The following is a 16,875-nucleotide window of genomic DNA, read 5'->3' on the forward strand; positions in this document are numbered from 1 at the left end:
CTGATTTTTCCCATAGACTTGTATGTCCAAATAATACAAATATCCAAGGCAAAACATGAATGCTGCAATTTTTTTCCATGAACCACTTGGTCCGATCGGACATGTGCACAGCCTCATTGAATAACATGGGGACAAGTGCTATCTGTAAAAATGACGCATTTTACAATAGAAGCTGCTTACATTATTAAGTAGATCTCTTTGCCCTAATGAGACTGAAGTATTTATTGTGAAAATCCATGTCAGAATGGCTGTATAATCCTTTAAAAAAATAAATAAATCTCCACCCACCTATCCTGATTGGTAGCGGCTCAGTGTCCCCCCCCCTGCTGTTGTTGCTGAATCTTCACCCACCTAACCTGATTGACATCTCTTCAGTGTTTCTCCTCCCTACTGAGATCTCACACTGCTCAGTACAGTTTGCAGCTCTGAGTCAGACTGGGTGGACAGAGACTGAATACACTTGGACTCATGAGCGCTGTCACTCGCTATCATTTATAGGATTATACAACCATTCAGGCATGGATTTTAATAGTAAGTACATCTATCTCATCAGGTTTAGGAGATCTGTTTAATGATGCCTACTGTTTGTATTGTGAAATCTGGCAAATGTGAACAGTCAATACAAGCCCATTTTCTGATATCTGGGTAATTTTGCACATAGCAGGACACCACAATGAAACATTTCTTAATTTGAACAATCAGGAAGAGAACTGCTACAAAATACCCCAACATATTTATTGTCATTGTATATTCTAGTGTGCTGTAAAAAAAATGTCACTATAAAGGAATAAATTGCTTAAGAGATTGGTATTACCTGTTCCAAACATGAACACTTTTCATTTTTTTACTACACAGAATCCAACACGAACGAGGCAGTCATCCACTCTGCCCAGACGGAAGTCAACTGTACCATGGTGCCGGAATGAGGACCTGCACTTTGTACAGCAAAAGCAACAAGTTGAAGAGGACCAGGTAATCTTTGAAGAAGCAGCTAAAGTATTTCTTTTTAGAGGCTTCTCTCTGGCTATTAATCCTTCATACCAACAGATGTGAAGACAAGTAGTCATTATTTCTTTGGTTGCAGATGCTGTACTGTGTGTAGAGTCGGGACGCTAAACTTTTGTTTTCCTTCATCTTGCACTTAAAGTGATAACCTTTATAAACGAATTCATTTTATGAATAGAAGGTCTGTTTTTTTACGAGCTAACAAATAAAAGAATAGAATCCTAGCCATACATCCTTTAAGGCCCCTTCACATTTAGCGACGCTGCAGCGATACCGACAACGATCCGAATCGCTGCAGCGTCGCTGTTTGGTCGCTGGAGAGCTGTCACACAGACCGCTCTCCAGCGACCAACGATGCCGGTAACCAGGGTAAACATCGGGTAACTAAGCGCAGGGCCGCGCTTAGTAACCCGATGTTTACCCTGGTTACCATGCTAAAAGTAAAAAAAAAAAAACAGTACATACTTACCTACAGCCGTCTGTCCTCCAGCGCTGCGCTCTGCTTCTCTGCTCTCCTCCTGTACTGTCTGGGAGCCGGAAAGCAGAGCAGTGACGTCACCGCTCTGCTTTCCGGCTCACAACCAGTACAGGAGGAGTGCAGAGCGCAGCGCCGGGGACAGACAGCTGTAGGTAAGTATGTACTGTTTGTTTTTTTTTACTTTTAGCATGGTAACCAGGGTAAACATCGGGTTACTAAGCGCGGCCCTGCGCTTAGTTACCCGATGTTTACCCTGGTTACCAGTGAAGACATCGCTGGATCGGTGTCACACACGCCGATCCAGCGATGTCTCCAGGGAGTCCAGCGACGAAATAAAGTTCTGGACTTTATTCAGCGACCAACGATCTCCCAGCAGGGGCCTGATCGTTGGTCGCTGTCACACATAACGATTTCATTAACGATATCGTTGCTACGTCACAAATAGCAACGATATCGTTAACAATATCGTTATGTGTGAAGGTACCTTTAAGCTAAGCTAAGTCACAAGATTCTCCATTCTTCATCTTCACGCATGAAAGTTAGATTGCTGATCGGCCACCACCTCTTACTCCCTAAACATAAGTAAGCACATGTTGGTCAGGCTGAGCATGTACTGTATGTTTTTCCTTATTTAGTGCAGCGGTGGCACCGTACGCAGTGAAGAGGCTGGGACCAACAAAGTTCAGTTCAAACACAAAAGACTCTTTAATCTGTTTCCTCACAGCATTAAAGTCCAATTCACACGAGTGCAAATAATATCAGTGTTCACTTCACACCTGTCCACAGCACTTCATAGTACATGGCTTTGAATCACAGTCCCTAAACATGCCGGACTTCCCTGTGTCCAGTTTCCGTGGGCGACTGCACACCGTGAAATAGTCTCTTACACACAGCTTCCTGTTGTGAATTCTGCTCTTGGGTTCCCTCCAGTGGATGTAGGTGGGAATGCAGTTGTCCCTGACTCGCAGTCCTGGCCAGGTGTATCGGATGATTACAATTCTGTCTGGGATATTTAGGTGTGCAGGATCCTTTAGCCCTTGCCAGTTGTCAATGTTCCTTGTGAAGTGTTGGATCACTTTCTGGCTTCTCCTGCTTGCTGCCAAATTCAGCAAAGATAAGTGTTTGGATTTTGTATCTGTGGCACACTGCTGTGTGCTTGTTTAAGTTTTATTCCTGCTCTGATTGTAGGATTCACTGGAGTTGCAGATTTACGCTCCTACATCTTTTAGTTAGATGTAGGAAGTTTTTTGTATATTCTGCTGTGGATGTTTTGAAGGGTTTTAATACTGACCGCACAGAACTCTGTCCTATCCTGTCCTATCTAGCTAGAGTGGCCTCCTGTGCTAAATCCTGTTTTTCTGCCTGTGTATGTTTTTTTCCTCTCCGACTCACCGCCAATATTTGTGGGGGGCTGTCTATCCTTTGGAGATTTTCTCTGAGGCAAGATAGTATTCCAATTTCCATCTTTAGGGGTATTTAGTCACCGGCTGTGACGAGGTGTCTAGGTGTGTTAGGTACACTCCACGGCTACTTCTAGTTGTGGTGTTAAGTTCAGGATTGCGGTCAGTATAGTTGCCATCTTCTCCAGTGAAAGTTCTCATGCAGCTCCAAGGTCACCGGATCATAACAGTACAACTGGCCAACAATGAGTTAGATGCATCTCAGGAGAAGGGAAGGAAGCTCTTGAGCCTTTTTTTTTTCTCCAGTCTGTTTTGTGTTCTCTTCCCTCTTAATATCTGGGTGGCTGAGGAGCCTGGTGCAAGCATGAATGTTCAGGAATTAGCTTCTCGTGTAGACCAGCTTGCTGCTAGGGTGCAAGGTATTTCTGATTATATTGTTCAGACTCCTGCTTTAGAACCGAAGATTCCTACTCCTGATTTGTTTTCTGGTGACAGGTCTAAATTTTTGAGTTTTAAAAACAACTGTAAACTGTTTTTTGACCTGAGACCTCGATCCTCTGGTAATTCCATTCAGCAGGTAAAAATTGTAATCTCCCTGCTGGATTGGGCGTTTTCCCTGGAATCTGGGAATCCGGCTTTGCTTAATATTGACTCCTTTATTCAGGCTTTAGGACTATTATATGATGAACCTAATTCTGTGGATCAAGCTGAGAAGACCTTGTTGGCCCTGTCTCAGGGTCAAGAGGCGGCAGAATTGTATTGTCAGAAATTCAGAAAATGGTCTGTGTTGACTAAATGGAATAATGATGCTTTGGCGGCAATTTTCAGAAGGGGGCTTTCTGAATCCGTTAAAGATGTTATGGTGGGGTTTCCCACGCCTTCCGGTCTGAGTGAATCTATGTCTCTGGCCATTCAGATTGACTGACGCCTGCGGGAGCGCAGAACTGTGCGCGCTGTGGCATTATCCTCAGAGCAAATTTCTGAGCCTATGCAATGTGATAGAATTCTGTTTAGAACGGAACGACAAGGTTTCAGACATCAAAATAGGTTGTGATATTATTGTGGCGACGCTTCTCATTTCTGTCTGCCCTAAGCGGACAAAGAGGATCGCCAGTTCAATTACCATCAGTACTGTACAACCTAAATTTCTGTTATCTGTGTCCTTGATCTGCTCATTGTCATCATTTTCTGTCATGGCGTTTGTAGATTCAGGCACCGCCTTGAATTTAATGGATTTTGAGTTTGCCAAGCATTGTGGTTTTCCCTTGCAGCCTTTGCAGAACCCTATTCCTTTAAGGAGCATTGATGCTACACCCTTGGCTAAAAATAAGCCCCAGTTTTGGACACAGGTGACCATGCGCATGGCGCCAGCCCATCAGGAATATTGTCGATTTCTGGTGTTGCATAACTTGCATGATGTTATCGTGCTGGGTTTTCCATGGTTGCAGGTGCATAATCCTGTGTTGGACTGGAAGTCCATGTCTGTGACTAGTTGGGGTTGTCAGGGGGTTCATAATGATGTTCCTTTGATGTCAATCTCCTCTTCTTCACCTTCTGAGATTCCAGAGTTTTTGTCTGATTTTCAGGATGTATTCGATGAGCCCAAGTCCAGTTTTCTTCCACCGCACAGGGACTGCGATTGTGCTATTGACTTGATTCCAGGCTGTAAGTTTCCTAAGGGTCGACTTTTTAATCTATCTGTGCCTGAACATACCGCCATGCGGAGCTATATTAAGGAGTCTTTGGAGAAAGGGCATATTCGGCCATCTTCTTCACCGTTGGGAGCGGGGTTCTTTTTTGTTGCTAAAAAAGATGGTTCCTTGAGAGCCTGTATAGATTATCGCCTCTTGAATAAAATCACGGTCAAGTTTCAATATCCTTTACCTTTGCTTTCCGATTTGTTTGCTAGGATTAAGGGAGCTAGTTGGTTTACCAAGATTGACCTTCGAGGGGCATATAATCTTGTTTGTATTAAGCAGGGTGATGAATGGAAAACTGCGTTTAACACGCCCGAAGGCCATTTTGAATACCTTGTGATGCCATTCGGACTTTCTAATGCTCCATCTGTTTTTCAGTCCTTCATGCATGATATCTTCCGGACTTATCTTGATAAATTCTTGATTGTATATTTGGACGATATTTTGATTTTTTCCGATGATTGGGAGTCTCATGTGCAACAGGTCAGGATGGTATTTCAGATCCTTCGTGACAATGCCCTGTTTGTGAAAGGGTCTAAGTGTCTCTTTGGGGTGCAGAAAGTCTCTTTTTTGGGCTTCATTTTTTCTCCTTCGTCTATAGAGATGGATCCGGTTAAGGTTCAGGCCATTCATGATTGGATTCAGCCCACATCCGTGAAGAGCCTTCTGAAATTTTTGGGTTTTGCAAATTTTTATCGCCGTTTCATTGCTAATTTTTCCAGCGTGGTTAAACCCTTGACCGATTTGACGAAGAAAGGCGCTGATGTGGCGAATTGGTCCTCTGCGGCTGTCTCTGCCTTTCAGGAGCTTAAACGTTGATTTACTTCTGCTCCAGTGTTGCGCCAACCGGATGGTTCTCTTCCGTTTCAGGTTGAGGTTGACGCTTCTGAGATTGGGGCAGGGGCCGTTTTGTCTCAGAGGGATCCTGTTGGTTCCTTAATCAAACCGTGTGCCTTCTTTTCCCGTAAGTTTTCGCCTGCTGAACGCAATTATGATGTCGGCAATCGGGAGTTGTTAGCTATGAAGTGGGCGTTTATGGAGTGGCGACATTGGCTTGAGGGAGCTAAGCACCGTATTGTGGTCTTGACCGATCATAAGAATTTGATTTACCTCGAGTCTGCTAAACAGCTGAATCCTAGACAGGCTCGATGGTCCTTATTTTTTTCCCGTTTTGATTTCGTGGTCTCGTACCTTCTGGGTTCTAAGAATATTAAGGCTGATGCCCTCTCTAGGAGTTTTTGCCTGATTCTCCTGAGGTCTTAGAGCCGGTCGGTATTCTGAAAGAGGGGGTGGTCCTTTCTGCCATTTCCCCTGATTTACGACGGGTTCTTCAGGAATTTCAGGCTGACAAACCTGACCGCTGTCCTGTGGGGAAATTGTTTGTTCCTGACAGATGGACTAGTAGAGTGATTTCTGAGGTTCACTGTTCCGTGTTGGCCGGTCATCCTGGCATTTTTGGTACCAGAGATTTGGTTGGTAGGTCCTTTTGGTGGCCTTCATTGTCATGTGATGTGCGTTCTTTTGTGCAGTCCTGTGGGACTTGTGCGCGGGCCAAGCCTTGTTGTTCCCGTGCTAGTGGGTTGCTTTTGCCATTGCCAGTCCCTGAGAGGCCCTGGACGCATATTTCGATGGATTTCTGATCTTCCGGTCTCCCAGAAGATGTCTGGGTTGTTTGTGACCGGTTCTCTAAGATGGTTCATTTGGTGCCCTTACCTAAATTGCCTTCCTCTTCTGATTTGGTTCCGTTGTTCTTTCAGCATGTGGTTCGTTTGCATGGTATTCCGGAGAATATTGTGTCCGACAGAGGTTCCCAGTTTGTTTCTAGGTTTTGGCGGGCCTTTTGTGCTAGGCTGGGTATTGATTTGTCTTTTTCTTCTGGATTTCATCCTCAGAAAAATGGCCAGACCGAGCGAACTAATCAGACATTGGAGACTTATTTGAGATGCTTTGTGTCTGCTGATCAGGATGATTTGGTGGCCTTCTTGCCATTGGCCGAGTTTGCCCTTAATAATCGGGCCAGTTCTGCTACCTTGGTTTCGCCTTTCTTTTGTAATTTTGGTTTTCATCCTCGTTTTTCTTCTGGGCAGGTTGAGCCTTCTGACTGTCCTGGTGTGGATTCTGTGATGGACAGGTTGTAGCATATTTGGGCTCATGTGGTGGACAAGTTGGTGTTGTCTCAAGAGGAGGCTCAACGTTTTGCTAATCGTCGTCGGTGTGTTGGTTCCCGGCTTTGGGTTGGGGATCTGGTCTGGTTGTCTTCCCGTCATGTTCCTATGAAGGTTTCTTCTCCTAAGTTTACGCTTCGGTTTATTGGTCCTTATAGGATTTCTGAGATTATTAATCCGGTGTTTTTTCGACTGGCGCTTCCGGCCTCTTTTGCTATCCATAATGTCTTCCATAGATCTTTGTTGCGGAAATATGTGGAGCCCGTTGCTCCCTCTGTTGATCCTCCGGCCCTTGTGTTGGTTGATGGGGAGTTGGAATATGTTGTTGAGTTTGGATTCCCGTTTTTCGAGGCGGAAGCTTCAGTACCTGGTCAAATGGAAGGGTTATGGCCAGGAGGATAATTCTTGGGTTTTTACCTCTGATGTCCATGCTGCTGATTTGGTCCGTGCCTTTCATCTGGCTTGTCCTGATCGTCCTGGGGGCCCTGGTGAGGGTTCGGTGACCCCTCCTCAAGAGGGGGGGGTACTGTTGTGAATTCTGCTCTTGGGTTCCCTCCAGTGGTTGTAGGTGGGAATGCAGTTGTCTCTGACTCGCAGTCCTGGCCAGGTGTATCGGATGAATTCTGACTGGGATATTTAGGTGTGCAGGATCCTTCATCCCTTGTCAGTTGTCAATGTTCCTTGTGAAGTGTTGGATCACTTTCTGGCTTCTCCTGCTTGCTGCCAAATTCAGCAAAGATAAGTGTTTGGTTTTTGTATCTGTGGCACACTGCTGTGTGCTTGTTTCAGTTTTATTCCTGCTCTGATTGCAGGATTCACTGGAGTTGCAGATTTACGCTCCTACATCTTTTAGTTAGATGTAGGAAGTTTTTTGCATATTCTGCTGTGGATGTTTTGAAGGGTTTTAATACTGACCGCACAGAACTCTGTCCTATCCTGTCCTATCTAGCTAGAGTGGCCTCCTGTGCTAAATCCTGTTTTTCTGCCTGTGTATGTTTTTTCCTCTCCGACTCACCGCCAATATTTGTTGGGGGGCTGTCTATCCTTTGGGGATTTTCTCTGAGTCAAGATAGTATTCCAATTTCCATCTTTAGGGGTATTTAGTCCTCCGGCTGTGACGAGGTGTCTAGGTGTGTTAGGTACACTCCACGGCTACTTCTAGTTGTGGTGTTAAGTTCAGGATTGCGGTCAGTATAGTGGCCATCTTCTCCAGTGAAAGTTCTCATGCAGCTCCAAGGTCACCGGATCATAACCGCTTCCCTTCATTAGTTTGCAGCCCCTAAACACGCTGGACCTCGTTTTGTCCAGTTACTGTGGGCGACCGCAAGCCATGTCAATGTCTCTTTCACTCACAGTTTTACTCACAACTTCTCCATTAGTTTTCAGCCAATAAACACGCTGCACCTCCTTTTGTCCAGTTCCTGTGGGTGGCAGCAGTGCTGTGTTAGATGTGGATGGCAGGCATCTCAGCTTCCCTGGCTGCTTGGCTCTGCTCTGTCCTGCATCACCGGACATCGACAAAGCTCCGCAGAGCCACCAGCCGGACACTGACACTGACCCTGAAACACCCAAACCCTCAAGTGCAGGACTTTTAACAAACAAACCTGTGGCATCAAGCCACATGGAACATCCGAACTGGAAATGAAACGAACTGCACCACTAACATACTGCAGTCAGTTTCAAAACACACATTCCAGAGCAGATTGTCCCTACATCTGTCTTGGACACTAGCATGTCCAAGACTACACTTCTTTTTATTATCAGTCTGCATTGCAGTCACAGCTATGCCCGTGACTGCCATGCCCTCCTATGGCCTTTATACGCCTCCATGCACAACCTGGGCAGAACACACAGTGACCTCTACCTGTGACATCGGTCACTGCTTCACCATTGCAATCACAGCTACACCTGTGACTGCAATATCCCCTCATGACCTCACTACACCTCCATACGCATCCTGGGGATTACAAACAGCGACCCATACCTGTGACATGGGTCACTGCCACACACTTATTAAGAAAAGGTGATTGGCTAAGACAATATCTAACAGTTGCTTACCACCCAATATAAAGAAGGATTTGAAAAATCAACAAGCCCAATCCTTGTTCCTTCTGACAAGAGTCTCAATGGAGGTCTCCCTACATATTAGCTAATTATCTGATCTAATGTGTATGACCAACTTACGTCTATCCAAGATGTACTTAGTCAAAAATTATTACAACCTAAAAGTTGAAAGTTTAGGTGTGTAAGATTGATTAGGGAGATTTCTTTGGAAAGGTCTTCACACCAGAGAGCTGGTGGTCAGTGGTAATGTTCTCCAAATGTGACTGGAGTCCACAAATAGCTCTAATGTGAAGACAAGCAAGAGCAGAATAGCTGACATCTTTTACATGACCTACATGAAAAGTATATATTTTAAAGGGAACCTGTCACGTGAAAAAATGCTATTAACCTGCAGATATGAGGTTAATCTTCACCCAACTAACCTCACTGTTGTTTACCAGAGCCCGCACTTATACCAATGTTCCCGGGAGGAAATTAACTTTATTCCTCACAGTAGTGTTTAGGTTTCAGTAATCGCGCTCCGGTACTGACTGACAGCAGCTCAACATTATGACCGGCTGTCAGTCAGTTTCGGGGGCATAGTTACAGCCGCCGCTCTCTATACACAAAGAAGTGACTGATCCCACACCAGCACCGCCTCCATGAGTGAAAACCAAATGCTGCCAGGAGGAGTAAAGTTCAATCAAGTCCCGGCACAGAGGTGTAAGTGAAGATAAATGGGCACAATTCATCATTGCATTTTCTACCATTTGGGGGGGCAGTGTTTAATTCTTCCCAATTAATAAGTTTTTGATTTGCAAAAAATTATTCAAATAATTTTTGCCTTTTTTTCAAGTTGAATTTTGTGCTTTTGTTTTACGGTTTTCACGTCAATTTTCTAGATGTTGCAGACCAGAATCTTGTCTTTTTTTTAACAAGGGAAACAAGATTTGGCCCAACTCTACTCCAGTCTCTCTCTGGAGTGATTTTATGTATGTCAGTTATCATAGATATATTTTTAGAGACATGTTAAATAACATGCAGCTTTTCCTGTTAAAAGGTCACAAAACAACTAAAAGTGAGGGAGAAAAAAGACAATTTTGGGCTTTGATCAAAATCCATGAATGCGCTTTTTTTATGAATTTGGCAAAAAAAATAAAGTCAGCAACAATAATAAGACAAAACAAGGAGAAAGTGACTTAAAAAAAATCTGCAAATGATGAATAGGGCCCATAGATTAAACTACTGTAGCATAGGAAGGGTGGTCTACCAACTTACATTGTGTAGTTGGGATATGTGGTAAAGTAACTATAATTTCTGATGTCATTAGGAGCTGGACCTACAGGAGATGAAGGGACAAATAGCCGAAAACCAGGAAAAACAAACGCATCTTGAAGAACAGATGTTCAAAATGGTGGAGAAGATGCAAGAAGCCTTGGACCAGTTGGCCAAAGTAGAGGAAATGCACAAGGCATTACAAGCGGAGATGGCCAACCAGATGACTCAAATGCAAAGCAGGTAATAAGCAAAAAAGGAGAACATCTTGTAATTGACAAAAGGTACAAAACAATGGGACCAATTCATCATGACTGTCCTAGTGCATAGTTGCTCTACACCAGCGTTGCTGGAGTACATGGTGCCGAATGAATTAAGAGGTGAACTTAATGACTTTGGCCCATCTCCTCTGTGGCATTTACCTTTATACACCATGGCTGAAATGGACAGGGACTGGAGATAAATTTTTTGGCATAAAAACACGAGCATTTTTTATGAATATGATCGTCGGGCAGGGCCATGCTTCTGTCCTGTCCCTTTCCTACCTCCACCCATTTCAGCTGAACTGGTTTAAACTGTCGTGAAAATGTCAAAAGTCTTAACATTTTTGGTCAATTATTCAATGCACACATTTTTTACACTTTCCAAAGCTTTAAAAACACTTTTCTGGTGCAAAAGCTTTGGTGAATCAGCCCCATTGTGCGTTATGGAAACCTAATAAGGTGTATGAGGGTTACCATAATTCAGACTGGCTCCAATAAACAAGTCATGGGCCCCAATTCATCAAGACTGGTGTTTTTCACAGAGTGGGGAGAAGTGCAAGACACCTGATTAAGTGGCGCATGCCTCTCAATGAATCAGGCAAGACGTGAAGTGGCATGTGTCTCCATATGCGCCCGCCACAAATCAGCGACTGAAGTAAGATTTGTGGTGGGCCACATGGGGGCAGACACCACTTTGCACCTATCCTGATTTTTGTGTGGTGAGGGGAAATGAACACTACCGTTCTTCATGAATTCTTCACGAGCAGTGTCACCACAACCCATCCAGCCACAGCTTTGCCCACTTTGTCAGAGCCGGATGAAAAGTCATGAAAATGCCAAAAGCAGCAACATTTTTGGGCAGCCTCACATTTCTCACAAGTTTTGCAACTTTTCACAGATGTAAACATCAGTTTTCTTGAATCGGGCCTCAGTGTCATCAAAGTGCAATGAGATAAATTCCTTTTGGATTAGATTGAGGGTCAAAGACGACAGATCCCCATATCATTGTGATCCATTTCAAGTGGGTCACCATTTATCCAGCTATTTATAATGACAAATCAAATCTTCCATCCCAGATTTCAATTTGCTATTCTTTTCTTTTTTTTTTTAATTTTTGAACTTTTTTTTTATCAGGATGGATGCCTTACAGAAGGAATGTGCTGAAGAGAAGACACAAAGGAAGAAGAATGAAGAGAAGATTTCAATACTGGTGAGGTCTCATATTACATAAGTGGCCCTGAGCCTTGGTCTACAAGTAACATATTGAAAACAGGAGTGTACCTAGAGGAAAGCCACCCAGGTTTGTAGGGAAACCTGAGAGCTAGTGGTCAATTTGCGGAAACAGCCTGAAATAAAAATATCAAAAAAGGTTAAAAAGAACGAAAACACAGGCATTTCTATGTAAAAGCGACTTGATGTGCAAATCTTCAGGTGGTAGGACTGGCGGAACGCACCAAGTATAAGATGAAATATTAATAGGTGCGTTCGCAGTCCGGGGTCCACCGTGCAGGTGAAAACCTGCTGCTAGTAAATGACAGCGCTATATGGCGGTGGAAGCGAACCCTGTAAAGCCACAGGTCCACAATACCGCACTAAAGAGTGCAAGCAAGGAGTCAGCGAACTCAATCCCAAGACTCGGGGTTGAAGTCCGTTCAGACTACTTGCGCACAACACAGCAACTGGGTGTGTTAGGTAACTGATATAGTTAGAGCACCGAAGTGCGAACTGTGCCGTGCTGGCAGACACCACTAAGCACCCAGACGTGGGTCAGGAAGCGCACTACTGGCGCGTGGCGCCGCACTGACGGTCACAGAAATAGACGCTGATTCGTGTGTGACACGTTGAGTGGTTAGTCGGGTGCTAGATAGCTGCCATACACCTTACGCGAACAGTCATACAATAGTGTAGGGGTATTTAATGAATGACTTGCACTCACAACAAACACACGTATACAATTGTACACTAGCGCATGGCCGAGATTAGTCCCAAAAGCGTCCGCTTGCTGCTGCCCAGCACTGGCTTTAATGGCAAAAGCTGGAGAAGCAACAGCAAGCCTAAGCACAGAGTGAGACTGAGTCAGACGCAAGGACCGACGTCTCTGCTGAGCAAGTTCCACTGCAGCAGGAGAAGAATGGGAGATCGCAGCAGAAACGGCCCGAGATTCCCCCTGTGCAGAAGCGGGAACTCGACCCCTAACATCAGGTTTGTGAACTTCTTTTAACCTCTTGAGATCTCTAGTAGTACCAACCGGTTAAAAAAAATGACTTTAACCCCTTCATGACCAGGGGATTTTTCGTTTTTCCGTGTTCGTTTTTCGCTCCCCTCCTTCCCAGAGCCATAACGTTTTTATTTTTCCGTCAATTTGGCCATGTGAGGGCTTATTTTTTGCGGGACGAGTTGTACTTTTGAACGACATCATTGGTTTTAGCATGTCGTGTACTAGAAAACGGGAAAAAAATTCCAAGTGCGGTGAAATTGCAAAAAAAGTGCAATCCCACATTGGTTTTTTGTTTGGCTTTTTTGCTAGGTTCACTAAATGCTAAAAATGACCTGCCATTATGATTCTCCAGGTCATTACGAGTTCATAGACACCAAACATGACTAGGTTATTTTTTATCTAAGTGGTGAAAAAAAATTCCAAACTTTGCTAAAAAAAAAAAAAAAAAAAAATTGCGCCATTTTCCGATACTCGTAGCGTCTCCATTTTTCGTGATCTGGGGTCGGTTGAGGGCTTATTTTTTGCGTGCCGAGATGACGTTTTTAATGATAGCATTTCGGTGCAGATACGTTCTTTTGATCGCCCGTTAATGCATTTTAATGCAATGTCGCGGCGACCAAAAAAACGTAATTCTGGCGTTTCGAGTTTTTTTCCCGCTACGCTGTTTAGCGATCAGGTTAATACTTTTTTTTATTTGATAGATCGGGCAATTCTGAGCGCGGCGATACCAAATATGCGTAGATATTTTTTTTATTGATTTATTTTGATTGGGGCGAAAGGGGGGTGATTTAAACTTTTATGTTTTTTTTATTTTTTTCACATTTTTTTAAACTTTTTTTTTTAACTTTTGCCATGCTTCAATAGCCTCCATGGGAGGCTAGAAGCAGGGACAGCACGATCGGCTCTGCTACATAGCAGCGATCTGCTGATCGCTGCTATGTAGCAGAATTGCACGTGTGCTGTGAGCGCCGACCACAGGGTGGCGCTCACAGCGACGGGCAATCAGTAACCATAGAGGTCTCAAGGACCTCTATGGCTACAATGGAGACGCATCGCCGACCCCCGGACATGTGACGGGGGTCGGCGATGACGTCATTTCCGGCCGCCCGGCCGGAAGCGGTAGTTAAATGCCACTGTCTGCGTTTGACAGCGGCATTTAACTAGTTAATAGGTGCGGGCAGATCGCGATTCTGCCCGCGCCTATTACGGGCACATGTCAGCTGTTCAAAACAGCTGACATGTCCCGGCTTTGGTGCGGGCTCACCGCGGAGCCCTGCATCAAAGCAGGGGAGCCGGCATCGGACGGTATAGTACGTCCGATGCCGGTAAGGGGTTAACATTCTTCTGCTTGGAAGAAGCTCCGTACTTTTCAATGCAAGTCAATAGGAATGCTCAAAAAAACGATTGGACATTTCTAGGAGCATTTTGCCATAATTTTTTTCATTATTCAATGAAGTGAGGAAAACAATTGGAAAAAGCTAGAATAAAAGATGTCAGAAAAACCATGGGAAAACCTTAAAAAAATCATCGGTGGCTAAAACCGTAGGAAAAATGCTCTGGAAATTATTGAACTAATTGGACAAAAGAAGCTTAAGAAAAAAAAAAACACATCAGGATTTCCTAAAAACATCTGGTTGAAAAACTTGTCAGGTTCGCCTGAATTTAAACGATGCCATATGCACATAGCTTACAATTGGGTTTTCTAAACAAGCCAACCACTTTTGGACTCATTCACACTTCAGTTTTTCACGTACGAGTCCTATCCGTGTTTTTCACAGATAACAATCGTACCTATAACAGTGTGTGTTGCTGTTCGCAAATCAATTTTTTTCCTTGGACTGAGTGGTCCATGTAAAAATCATCAAGATGTCCAATTTTGGTATGAGTGCCAGATTAACATTGGCAAAGCAAGTCCATGGGTCAGTGAAAAAATCGGACAACACTCGGATGCTATCCATGTACAGGCAATTTCATTGACTGATAAATAGGAGAAAGGGTAAAAGACTTTTATTTTCTCTTCACTGAAAAAAAATGATGAAACTCGTGCCAAAATCTGATAAAGATTTTATGACACTCTGATGAAAATCACTGATGAAACCCAGTCCATTTTTCTCGTACATAAAAAACTAGAATGAACATGTTACTTCTTTTAAAGGGCCACTGTCACCCCCTCCAGCCGTTATAAACTAAAAGAGCCACCTTGTGCAGCAGTAATGCTGCATTCTAACAAGGTGGCTCTTTTAGTTTTGTGTTCAGGTATTACTAAAATAAAGCGCTTTGAAACTTTGCAAAAATACCTATCTTTGTCCACGGAGGCGGGTCCTCACTCCCCAGCTTGAACGGTACTCTGCTGTCACTCACATCTTCAGGGGCTTTCGGCGCTGCCCCTCCGCGCTGTTTTCTCTTACTGCTGCACAAGGTGGCTCTTTTAGTTTATAACGGCTGGAGGGGGTGACAGTGGCCCTTTAATTGCATCACCGTTTCCGAACCCTGAAGAAGTTAAGCGAAGTTACAAAAGACTGAACATGTGCACAGCAACTTCATTTTTACATTGTTTTATACATGTTCATTTTTTTGTGGTGGTTGGGTATGTGCACACAGTGTCTTTTTGTCCAGTTTTTTTTTTTTATTGAAAACTGAACAGAAAGATTTTGAGAAGTTTTGTATTTTGAGGGTGATTTGGAGAGTTTCTGTGTAGTTTCTCCTTCAAAAACTCCTCAAAAGACTCAATTGGCACATAGCTACTTTACTTTGAGATTTTTTGGAAGAATTGTTCATTTCCCAAAGTGGTTTTGAAGAGTTTTTAAAGAATTTTAGAAGAGTTTCCGTTCTTGAAGTGTATTTTTGCAGCCTTTTAATTAAATAGTGGCTCGTTTAGAGTAAATTCCATGAGCAGTGGTTGCAAAGAGGTGACCGGTACTTTCTTTTTTTTTTTTTACTAGGCATTTTTCAAAGTTTAAGTGTTTGAGAAGGGATTGTCCGAGTAGTGGACAACCCTTTAAAGCAGAAAAGAAAATTCCAAGTAACTGAGCATAAGAACAGCAAAGTGGTTTTACAATTGAAATTAATAGAAAGAGTCTTTTAGGTCTTTTTACATTGATTTTCAGGTACTTTTTTGGGGAGGAGACCCACTTTAAAAAACTACTCAACCACTCTTTCTACCCATAACCTAAAAGTCAATTTTTGGACACTTCATGTGTCATTGTATGGCAAGGAACCTTCTTCTACCCAAGTGTAAATCCATAGCATGGCAAAAAATTAACACAATTGATAAAATCTGTAAATAAAAATTAGCCATATGCCCCCATTTGAACTAAAGTATGGGTCCACGGCAGATTATGTGCATGACAGTGAATATTATTTGTGCTGCCCGGCTAAAATATATTTTTGCCTTTATTATTCTTGCAGGAGAGACATTTGTCAGTACTGGAGAAGACATCTGCAAACTGCAAACAAGGTCAAAATAAGCATCACATGGAAAATGCCTTGGAAGACACCTCTATAACCAATGATATGGATGGAACAGAGAGTTCTGACACCGATTAGTCCGCCCCACCAATTTATGATCCATCGTCTTGACGCAGAATAGTTTTCATTAGGGAAAGTTGCCTTTTGTCTAGGGCACATCAGAAACTTTTCGAGCCTTATGACCAAAGTATTTATAACATATATTTGCATATAACTGGCATAACATATAATCAGTCAAAAGACTTTTTCTAAGAGACAGTGGGTAAATCAAGTACACTGGGTTCGGGTGTAGGATGTTAATAGAGAGAGAAGAATAAAGAAGTCTACTAAAACAATCTTCCTTTTTTTTTTCTGGCTTGGGTGTCATCCCTTTCCACATTGACCAGATACAACCTCAACTTGTAAAACATTTGGGTCGTTTTTGTAGGACCTTGATTTCTTGTTTGGACTGTGAAGGTTGACATTTTTGTCAACAACAACTGGGACAAAAGGTCTGATTGCTGTGATCTATTTCTGAGTCCGGTCTTCCACTCATGGAAAGCAGATCCCTGATTTATTATAAATGACTTTTCCAATGACTTTTCCAATAAAACATGGCAGATGGAATTTTCAACATATGTCTACTTTCGGTTGGCATCTATCAGGCTCATCTGAGCCATAAAAATGTGCCAGTGGCTGGGAGAAAATGCTCCAAAGTTCCAAAATCTGTAGCGTGTGGCCAGCTTAACTCATTGTTGTCCATCTTTGAATCTCAATACATAAATAAAATATATCAGAGAAGAATAACCATATGAACTCTTATGTTGGCCAAATTGAAGCACAAAATAATCTAGAATTGATGAAAAGATCAGTCTCCAGCAGAG

The 16,875-nt window shown here is 43.2% G+C and overlaps 1 protein-coding gene across 1 annotated transcript in view; it reads left to right on the forward strand.

The window, feature by feature from the left end:
* Window positions 1-16,347, forward strand: part of RASAL3 (RAS protein activator like 3) — a 74,406-nt gene extending 58,059 nt beyond the window's left edge. The window contains exons 15-18 of the mRNA XM_069766818.1: window positions 856-972; window positions 10,119-10,306; window positions 11,461-11,536; window positions 15,953-16,347. Of these exons, the coding sequence (XP_069622919.1) occupies window positions 856-972; window positions 10,119-10,306; window positions 11,461-11,536; window positions 15,953-16,090 (519 nt within the window). The 3' untranslated portion in view covers window positions 16,091-16,347. The remainder of the gene's footprint in view (window positions 1-855; window positions 973-10,118; window positions 10,307-11,460; window positions 11,537-15,952) is intronic.
* Window positions 16,348-16,875: the final 528 nt, after the last annotated feature.

Source organism: Ranitomeya imitator, chromosome 4 (genome assembly GCF_032444005.1).
Source record: "Ranitomeya imitator isolate aRanImi1 chromosome 4, aRanImi1.pri, whole genome shotgun sequence".
Taxonomy (NCBI): domain Eukaryota; kingdom Metazoa; phylum Chordata; class Amphibia; order Anura; family Dendrobatidae; genus Ranitomeya; species Ranitomeya imitator.